This window comes from Pundamilia nyererei, unplaced genomic scaffold (assembly GCF_000239375.1).
Source record: "Pundamilia nyererei isolate P.nyererei 1_Seehausen unplaced genomic scaffold, PunNye1.0 scaffold00560, whole genome shotgun sequence".
Classification (NCBI taxonomy): Eukaryota; Metazoa; Chordata; class Actinopteri; order Cichliformes; family Cichlidae; genus Pundamilia; species Pundamilia nyererei.
This window is the reverse complement of record NW_005187961.1, coordinates 107,907-118,967: the sequence shown is the minus strand read 5'-3', so window position 1 is coordinate 118,967 and position 11,061 is coordinate 107,907. Positions and strand designations below refer to the sequence as shown.

The 11,061-nt window shown below is 39.2% G+C and overlaps 1 protein-coding gene across 1 annotated transcript in view; it reads left to right on the top strand.

The window, feature by feature from the left end:
* The window catches only part of LOC102203711 (uncharacterized), a 13,018-nt gene extending 3,440 nt beyond the window's left edge, over positions 1–9,578 (top strand). Inside the window, exons 3-5 of the mRNA XM_005754402.1 lie at positions 7,290–7,328; positions 8,732–9,040; positions 9,114–9,578. Coding sequence (XP_005754459.1) covers positions 7,290–7,328; positions 8,732–9,040; positions 9,114–9,331 — 566 coding nt within the window. The 3' untranslated portion in view covers positions 9,332–9,578. The remainder of the gene's footprint in view (positions 1–7,289; positions 7,329–8,731; positions 9,041–9,113) is intronic.
* The last annotated feature ends 1,483 nt before the right edge of the window (positions 9,579–11,061 follow it).

Genomic DNA, 11,061 nt, shown 5'->3' with positions numbered 1-11,061 from the left:
CTCTGTCATCATTTTAAGTGGGGGAACTTGCACAATCGGTGGCTGACTAAATACTTTTTTGCCCCACTGTACATTGTGTGTGGAACAATACAACTCACCTCTCGTATGGCTACGTCAGACTGGCAGCAATTACTGCAGCCAGCCTCACCTAACCAGCCAAACCGAGAGGGGGCGCTGTTTCCCCATTACACTGACATTTGTGGCAAGTGGAATGCCACATAAACACTGTTACATATGTAGCCATCGCGACAGAAAAAGACCTTTCTGATAGATACGATTTAAACCATTTAAGGGCACTGCCCGTGATGCCCCCCAGATGCTCAAGCCTCATTAGAAGGACATTATGGTCCACCAAATCAAAAGCAGAGGACAAATCAAGCAAAACTAAGACCACACGGCGCCCTGAGTCAGCAATTGAGAGAAGGTCATGAAAGACTCTCAGTAATGCTGTTTCCGTGCTGTGGCGTGGCTTAAACCCCGACTGAAAAATTTCCCCGATATTATTTGCATCCAAATAAGTTTGGAGTTGGGAGTGAACAATCTTCTCTAGGACTTAAGACAGAAATTGGAGTTTGGAAATAGGTCTAAAGTTAGCGAGATCATTCTGACCGAGGCAGCTCTTTTTGAGTATAGGTTGCACTACAGCGTGTTTAAAGGCAGCCGGAACATAGCCCGGTAACAATGACAGGTTCATTAGAGATAAAATACAGGGCCCAATAATGTTAAACCCATCTTTAATAATGCGAGATGGAAGGATGTCATGAACAGCGTTTGTGTTTTTCAGGTGATCAATTATACCCCTGAGAGTGGGGAGTGAAACTGGATAAAACTGATTGTGGTTAGTGGAGCATCGTAAAGCTGGCGCCTGACTCATTACAGGGGGTGTGAGACTCTTAGAGATAAGATTCTGCCTGTAAAATGATTTAAAAATTCTTCACAAAGTGCTAAGGAAGCCAGTCTAGGCGTTACAGGACAGGGATTAATCAATGAGTTAGAGGTTTTAAATAAAAAATGTGGATTGTGACTGTTATCCGTAATGACAGCTGACAGGAAACCTGCCTAACCGATTTCTATAATTCCAGGCGGGTCCTGCGAAGGATGTCAAAAGACACCTGGAGCTTATCTTTTTTCCACCGTCTTTCAACTTGGCAGCAAATGCGTCGTAAAGCATGTAAAGAGTCATTTAACCATGGTTGAGGGCAGCTTCTAAGCTGTTTTACCTTTATAGGGGCCACAACGTCCAGTAAAGAAGAGCATGTAGAGAGGAAGGAGTTAGCAAAATCATCAACTGGAGAGGGTGTAGAACGATCAATGTCAGGAAAAACAGATTTGGAGAAAGCAGTCAAAAATTCAGCCACAGTCACAGGACTGATTATGCGCACAAGACGTCGAGGACCCTCAAAGTCCTGGACCATTTTGGATAACAGCATCAAAGATGACTGGGAAGTGGTCAGAGATTCCGATGTTGCTGATGTCCCTGATACAGATGTCCAGTCCATAAGAAAACATCAAGGGTATGTCCTTTGAAGTGGGTAGGTGCATTAACCCACTGGATGAGATTAAAAGAGTCAGCTAAGGCTAAAAAATCCTTGGCAAACACATCATCTTTACAACAAATGTGAATGTTAAAATCGCCAGTGATAAGAACACGATCATAATTTAAATAAAGAGATGCTAAAAGGTCAGCAAAATCGTTAATGAAAGTCTTATTATATTTCGAGGGACGGTAAATCACAACACAGAGAGTCAGGGGGGGACCAGCAAGTTCCAGCAGTTGAGCTTCGAAGCTAGGGAACATAGCGGAGGGCAGGTGTCGTACTCAGAATTTATTCCTAAAGACCACTGAAGGTCCTGCCCCCCTGCAGGAAGGTCTCGGTGAGCTAAAAAAGGTACAATTCGGAGGAACAATCTCTGAAAAAGGAAAAGACTCACCAGGACAAATCCGTGTTTCCGTCATGAATAATAAATCCAAACCTGTAGCAGTAAAAAGATCGCTCACAATAAATGTCTTATTCGTCAGCGACCTAACATTTAATAGCGCCTCCGAGTCAAAGACGCCGAGTGACAGTTGGAAGGAGCCCATTAGGAGCCCTAATCCAACACCGGGCCGGCGAATAAACCACTGGGTTGGCAGGGCAGGCCTGTGACTCAACATGGCGAATCCATCGATGCCTGAACAACCTAAGGGTAAACTGCTCCCAGAAGGTCGAGGGAAGGCAGAAAGCATCCACATCGACGTCGAAGCCAGCCACAAAATGTGCCTTTAGGTAAGCCTTAATGCGGACATGGACACCGCTCTGCTTGCCCCATTTCCTTTAGCATCTCCTGCGTGAAGGAGGCAGGGGTCGGCAGTATGTTCCTGAGAGGTGATCCGTCCATGGCAGAGTGGTATCTCCTATATTGTCCCACGGGTCCGATCCATGAAAGTGCGACCCGTAAGTATAGGGTGGCCGCAGACTTAGGAGAGTATGCCGGTCATAGGTAATCAATGCAGAGCCACCTGAATAGTATGTAAGCAGAAGGGTAAGAAGCAGCAGAGAGCAGCGGAGAAGGCCTGCAGGACACACTGGCGCCATCATCGCAAAAGATGTGAGAGAGGACTAGAAAGTACTGGGAGTACAGGGGTAAGGTTCACATTTATTGCTTCCATGTTAGTCTGAGAGACAAACACCAGGCTAAACAAATTTTCAGGATTTAGATCTCCACAAATCAAAGTCAAAACCTTATTATCTTAAAAAAATGGAAAAAAGAAAAAATGGAACAATTGTTTTGGTGGCTTTAGTTCTAAATTTTCAGTGTGTTATATATCCAAACTGCAAATGTTTCTTAATTACCACTAAAACTTTAAAGGTAGACCAACAGAGGGGAGATCACTCGTCCAGGAAAGCTGTCTATATATCTATGAGCAATATGGAAGTGGAGTGCACTCATCTTCTACAACAGTGTTATTGTACTATAATGATGTGAAAATACATGTGAACGCTGATAAGATTCAGATGGTGGTTGGGTTGTCATTTCTAGAGCCTCACTGATATATTGGTTGATTTGACAACATATCAGTATCAGCCTTTAGAGTGATCAATAAATGAACAATTAAAAAAAAAAATAGACAAGAGAAGCACCTTTTAATATGTCACAGTGCCACTGTGACAATGTCATGAATATTGATGTTTCACAGTTTGTGCACCAGGGGGCACTCTGCAACTGCCCTGCAGTTTTGTTATTCCACCAGCTGGATCATCAAACAAAAGAATCAGAAAAATGAGCAATGGAAACTGAACCAATGAATTGAAAGGGAAAATCCATCCATCTTCCACTTATGTGATTTAGGTTGACGGGGAAAAATGAAATATTTCAAAGCTAAAATCAGAGATCAGGATCTTTGTGGAATTCAAGTTCATTGCATCTCTAAAATAGCAGAATAAGTCACACGGTTGTATGTCCTGTCAGAAACTATGAATTAAAGATGATAGCTTAGAACAGCAAATAAATCCCTCTACAGGAAAATTTTTAAATGTTCTTTTAAACGACAAGATGGTTGCAGCTGTCAGTCAGTACCACCCTTACAAGAGGAGGTTGGAGGACCCGTTAGAAGCCACGTGGTACTTGTAAGATCTTATAACTTGCCATTGTTCTGCATCAGCCTAACAGAGCTCTACTTCTTTCCTGGTTCACCAGAAGAAACATCACTGCACACGATGCTTTTCCTCCCAGCTGCTGCTCTGTGCTGTCTGTGTTCAGGTGAGTGATTTTATTCAAACACGAGTCCACCATCTGTAACAAATACTGCCATACTAACCTGTCTGTGTCTCTACCCCAGTGATTACTGTGGCTGAAGAGCTGATACAGAATGATTTAACTCTGACCAGGGTAGCTGGTGAAAGTGTCTCCTTCAGCTGTGGTGGGACTGACCAGTGCAGCAGTACTGTTGTATACTGGTACCAGAAGAAAGACACAAGAGATTCATTCAGAATGCTTCTTTCTATTGGTATAAGCAATGGTGCAATAAATCGAGGTTATAACCACCCTCAGCAAAACGATTTCTCAGCAGTGAAAAATCAGGGCAGCTGGGAGTTGGAGCTAAAAACAGTTAAAGACGTTCATTCAGCCATCTACTACTGCTCTTGTTACAAAAGTACTCACAGTGTGAAATCATCCCTGCAGGCTGAACAAAAACCATCAGAGGAAAAGCAAGAAACCACAGCTCCATCTCAGCCTGAGAGACAACAGTTAGACAAAATTTCAGTACTTTAAATCATAAATCGAAATGTTCATACCGTCAAAGGGTAAAATTAATACTTGTAATTAAGGTTGACAGCTAACTGGGAGTACTGGAAGTACACAATAAAGGTGGATAAGAAAGAAAAAAATGTCTCAGACCGGTTCTATGGGAGGTTTTTCCTTCTGAATGTTAAAAGTTGATATGTATCATATCATTGAGTTGTATGTTGATGATAGTGTTTCCATGCATGGTCAAAAATGTTTCAGACTACATCAAGTCCCTTTATGTTCCTCAGTTTGTGTTTAAGGGAACAAATATTTTTAGTTTTGAAGTCATCACAGTTTTAAGACATTTTGTTGACTGACTTCATAGAAAGTGAAGAAAAGATACGACTGAAATAATAAATAAATCCCCCTCTATATTTGAAGGTTAGTGTTTTGCAAACCTCAGTCTCAGTGGAAAACTGCAACACACGCCTTAGCTGTCAGTCAGCAGCAGCACTGACAGCTGCAGCAGTTAATGGGAGGTTGTAGGAGTTGTTAGAAACACGTGGTCCTCGTCTGATCATATAAATTGTCCTTGTTTGGCCTCGTTTCTATCAAAGCATCACTTCTCCTCAGATTCACCAGAGGAAATGTCACTGAACACAACGGTTCACACAATGCTTTTCCTCCCAGCTGCTGCTCTGTGTTGTCTGTGTTTAGGTGAGTTTCAACCCAACAAAAACTACATGTCAGAAACACCATCAAACTGACATTTTCCTCTCTGTGTCTTTGCAGCGCTGGTTACCATGGCTGCAGAGCTGATCCAGAAAGATTTAACTTTGACTGCGACACCTGGCAAAAAAGTCTCCTTCAGCTGTGGAACTTCCCAGTGCAGTGGCAATTATGTGCACTGGTACCAGAAGAAAGACGGTGATAAGTTCAGAGTGATTCTTCATATTAACATACGCACTGGTGAAGTCAACAGTGACTACAACCATGCTCAGAAAAAAGATTTCTCAGCTGTGAAAAATGAGAACAGCTGTGAGTTGGAGATAAATGCAGTTAGCCTCGTTCATTCAGCCATCTACTACTGCTCCTGTGCTCAAAGCTCTCACAGTGACAAAACATCCCTGCAGGCTGAACAAAAACCATCAAAGGAACAGCAGCAGACCACAGCTCAGGTTCACACACACACACACACACTGACGCAGGCATCACCTTTGAAAGCAAAACAACTAGTTTGTATTTTATTTATATAAGAAGTAAAAATAATCAAGACCAAAATAAATTCAAGTAGATTCAAAAGATGACACAATTGGGAGTATCAGATAAACTTGTCTTGTGTGTTCACATTCAGGTCAAAAACAGCAGACTGTAAAAATCCACAGATATTATCTTCTTCTGACAAACATCAAACAGAAGTGTCTATATTTTTTGGAGAAGCAATATTCCTCTATGAGAACAGCAACTGAGGGAAAACCAAAACACCACAACACAGTGATCACAGCTCCAGAAACCAGAAAGCATATGGCTTTGAAAAAAAAAAGAAATGAATGAAAAACAACAGTTTGAATCCAGGATTCTCAAAGTATAGCCAACTGGTCAATCACACCCTTTAGTAACATTATAGTTATGACTGTCATCCTCACAAATGTCAGCCAAGCTAAAAGTTACATCACATCCGCGAGTGCAAGCTGTGCTTTGGTGTCTTTTTGGTCGCTTTGATTGTCCAACTCTTATTTCTGTAACCTTGCACATCTGCACAGAGCATACAGGTTGGTTTCTTTTCCTTTACAGTCATTGCTATCATGTGCTGGTTCTCTACATTACCATGAGGACCCCTCATAATAATCATGCTGAGATTTGCAGGCAGTTAAACTACAAAACATGCAGCAAGTTTGTATTTTGTCTGAGGAGATTTTTTTTTTTTTGTCTCTGCCGATGTTTATAACTTTGAACAAACAGAAGAAACCATTTAGCTGGACAGATATTTGTTCTTAGAAACCAGAGGACGACCAAAGTGCATACTGATATTGTAACACTTGTTGGCTGTTTCTAGGTCCCAAAACATGCTCAGATGGGTAGGCTGGTGCAGTTAAAGTGACTTATTTGCACAGTTTTATCTTTGCAGACCGTTCATTGATTCCAGACAATCGATGTCAGCTGTGTCCACCAGGCTCTCCTGACACTGCCCCTGAACCCACTGCAACACCCCTACTGTGCAGCTGAGCCACAGACTACATGCCCACCACAGCGAATGAATCCTGTTACAGTGCTACTCCATCAAAACATTGTTGAGAAGTTTAATTCTGGAGGAAAACTGCCAACCTGCTGTTTGGACAAGAATAAACTTGTGAAACAAAGGTCAGCTCAGGTAGCTCATCATCTGGAGGCAGAAGTTATGCAGAATATTCAGATTCATGCAGTTTTTACAACATTAATTCATCTCGACTGAACCAAATCATGGAGCTGAATTACACTAAACAGAAATAACAACATGACCCCTGACAGGTGACAAGATTATCTCTTCATCACGGCACCTGTTAGTCGGTTGGGTATATTAAGGAGCAAGTAAACATTTTGTCCTCAAAGTTAATGGTTTAGAAACAGGAAAAAAATGGGCGAGTGTAAGGATTTGAGCAAGTTTGACAAAATAGTGATGGCTAAGTGACTCTAAGACTCTAGACAACCAGGCTTTTGCAAAAATGCAGGGTTTGTGGGGTGTTCCTGCAGTGGTCACTATGCATTAAAAGTGGTCCAAAGAAGAAACAGTGGTGAACCAGTAACTGAGCATCTGTGGGATCTACGGGACAAACAAGTGTGATCCATGGAGGTCCTTCCTCACAACTTACAAGACTTCAAGGATCTGTTGCTAACATCTCAGTGCCAGATACCACAGCACATCTTCAGGGGTCGAGTGGAATCCATGCCTCACGACTGTTTTGGCAGCAGAAGGGGAACCAACACAAAATCAGGCAGAGTCATAATGTTACGTCTGATTGGTGAATGACATTGCTTTACCTCAGCTGCCACATTCGACATCAGACAGGTTTTTGTACTGGTCTGTGTCACTGTGTGAGGAGACATGATCTTTGGCTCTGGAGCTAAACTGTACGTAACAGGTAAGAACAAATGAATTAATTTTCCTTACAACTTTCAAAATGACAATTTGTTCAAAGCCAGTTTCCGCTAAGTCCGACTTAAAATGTGTTTCTATTAAGTAGGAAAAAACTGTGAATCTCACTGTATATGTGAGGTATTCATTGGGGTTTTTTTCAGCGTGAAAAGTCCTAAAAGTCTGATGTGAGCAGGGTTACAACTAATCCTTATCTAAGAAATTTCAACATCTTTTTATTTATTTTTATATTTGTTTGTAAGCTCAAAAAGATAACAGATTCACTGGGATTTGTGAAAGAAAATCATTAAAATTAAACGTGGACATATTTACAGTAAGTCATAAGCTTATAAATAAAATGTTATTCATATTTGAATCTTAAGACACATTTAAGGAAAGTTTAATGACTACTGACTTAATATTATCTCAAATATTATAGTAGATGTAATTTGGAAATTTAGGACTTGACATCATACTTAAAATAAGAAAAGTTTTGAAATTATATAATAAGCTATGTAATTCAGTATTTCATTACATGTAGTGCATTATATAGAATTGATTGTGTATCCTTTGAGGGCTTTAAGCTATTTTTCACATATTCAAATAATTGCTATTGTTTAACTACATGAAAAAATTGTGTCTCATGTGAACACAATGAAAAAAGTTCTGAAGTTTCTGATCTAATGATGTCTCGGTCTCTCTCTCTCTGTGCATACTGGAAATTTCTTAAATGTCATTAAAATGTCATAAAAGTATTGTTACATTAATCGCAATTTGGATTTAAAAAATCCCCTGTACAAATATTTCTTCATAAATATTTTCAGATGAAATTACTGTAATATGTATATACTAACCTTATATATTTTAAGAGATTATAGATGCCAGATATAAAATCATTATGAAAACAAAGATACAATTAAATTCTGACATATTATAAAAACTGATATAGAAATATTCACATCGTATATATGAAATCTTATTTGCAACACTTTTAGAATAATTACAAACTATATGCTTCAAATATATACAGAAACTATAATGTACAAAGTACGCGTGCTTTCATTATCAATACTGCTGCCATGATATGTGAAGGATGTGATTTATTTTTACATCTATAGATGTGTTACATTGTATTGTTATAATTTAAAATTGTGATAAGAGACGTAAAGGACAAAGGAGTTAATTGTATTAAATATTGTGTGTTAATGAAATCAGTTTAACTTTGATAAATATAATTCTGCCTTTAATATTTAATATTACATTATACATTATAACAATAAATCATCTGAATATTGTTAAGTGTTTAAAATGAGCCATTACACGGCCGATAGGCACTGATTGGTAGTTTGGTGATTATGAAGCTTCTCAGGTCACACTGAGTGAAATTCTGTGTCTGCTGTCAAACTTCAGCTACGCCGGTAGCAAAGCCCTCGGTGACAGTGTACCAAGCAGCATCCAGTGATCATCTGGAGGAGAAGAGATCCCTGCTGTGTGTGGCCTCACAAATGGTTCCTCCTGTGGTCAAGATCACCTGGAAAAGCCAGAAGCAGGACGGATCTCCGCTGGCGGCACCCCCTGGTGACACAGAACAGCTGGACATCATAGAGTCCGATTACACTGCCAGCATCTTGTTGATCCATCAGCAAGACGAGAACTCACATACATATGGCTGTTCTGTCACACACGAGGGGGGGACGGTGGAGGGTCAAATAGAGGAAGGTAATGAAAGTTTGTTGCCTTTTCAGCATGAAATTAGCTACGCAGCTACTCAAATGTGACTTTTCTGTTTCAGGAGTTTCTCAAAGTACACCAAAAGAACTTCCACCAGATACACTTTCCACCAATCAAACTTTAACAGAAGGTCCATCATCAGAACATCCCGTGTCTCAAAAACAAGTAAAACTGCTCTGCCTGGTGTACACGGTGCTGATCACGAAGAGTCTGGTGTACTGCTGTGGAGTCTCTCTGCTCAGGCTCATCAGACGCAGCCGCAAACACGCAGCTGACTGACTGTTTCCTTCTTCTTGGCTTATCGCTTTTCATATCGTTTATCACTCAGGATTTAGAAAAGTCTGTAACAGTGCAGCATTTTGGTTGTTTTTTTACTTTCTTTTTTATTTCAATATTAAAAAAAGAGCTGAAACAGAAAAGGCTGAATTATTAGCTCCCTAGTAGATGATTCATCATTTATAGCATTTGTTTAATTAAAACAAAGTGTTGCCTGCTCTTCAAAGTATTTCTCTGCAATATTCCGAATAAAGCAAACAAAAAAATCTTGCTTGTTTGAGTTTAATTTTGTAGAAAACTGCGAGAAACAGCAGCACTCCCAATATATGCTGATAGGCAACGAGCAGTGGTAAAAGAAGAACAAATGTTTAATGAGATACAAACAGGATTTTAAAGAAGATGAGAACATGAAACCATAAATCTGTTAGATAAAAAAAAAACATGCAGGTGTGTCTGAGCCTTATTTTTAGTTCACTATCATTGGGACTGCATAGTCATCACATGATGTGATATCATAGTGTGGAAGTAAATGTTCAAAATCATAATGTTCCCTCACAAAATCACAAATTCCTTCCAGATGCAATAAAAATGTTAAACACAATGACCCAATATTTATTTGAATATGAAATTATAAATGTTAAAATAAATTAAAATTAGAGTTCACCTTGATTGGTTTCATTTTGTAAAGGACATATTTAGCAGATGCATTTCTGAACTCTCACCAATGTGTTTGTCATTCAACAACAATTAGTTCTATGACCTAAAATATTATTTAACATGTTCTCCATGATTCGAAGCAGATATAACTATGAAAGCAAACTCCAGTTTTAAGCTCTGTCCTCTTTCAGACATTGCAAATCAAATGTTTCTTTATACAGATAGTGTGGTTTTCTTATTAAAGGAAACAGAATAAAAACTGTCTAACTAAAGGAACCAAACTATCAGGAACCCGTGGATGTTGTTTTCTGGACTCAGTCTTAAAAACGATATCATCTTTACACCAGCTTTATTTGGACTGTGTGGGTTTTTTTTTTACACATGCACATATATATCCTGCAGTGTCTGCATATCTATATATCAGTTATGTAAATTATGTGTCATTGTGTGTTCCATGTGAGATTGTTTAAAGCCTCTGAACAATGTCATGATATCAGTGCAGCTGTTAGCGCTGCGACCCCATAGCAGCGTCCTTTAGCTTTTAAAACTAACATGGATCGCTTTTCAACTTTTTAACTGAATCTCTTTCAAACAGCTTAAAGTCTGTCAAATTGTTCTAGTTTTTATAAATTTTCCTTTTATTTGAATTACCCTGAATACTGTATTTACTTTTTCTACTAAACATTCTGTATTAATTTCATCAATTGTACTTCTATTTTTTTGCTAACTTTTGAAAATGACTAAAACTGAAGTATTCTGGTAGTTAAGGGGACAGATGGTCCTGACTAAGAGTCAAGACTACACTACAATGAATTCAAACACCTGACTTTGTTAAAGCTGCGCAGTAAAAATAAATATACTTTAAACAAGCGGCAGAAAACACCAAATGTTGATGAAATATTTCTTGATGCTGACATCTAATTTTCCACCAGCATACATGAGCTAAATACTGAAAGCCCTGATTCCAAACTTATCATTGTTTCATTTAATGTGTTTAGGTGGAGCAAGTGAAAACATGATCAATTGGAAGTGAAATAAAAACATGTGAGGTGAAGCGCTGGTGTTTGTTTCGAGAA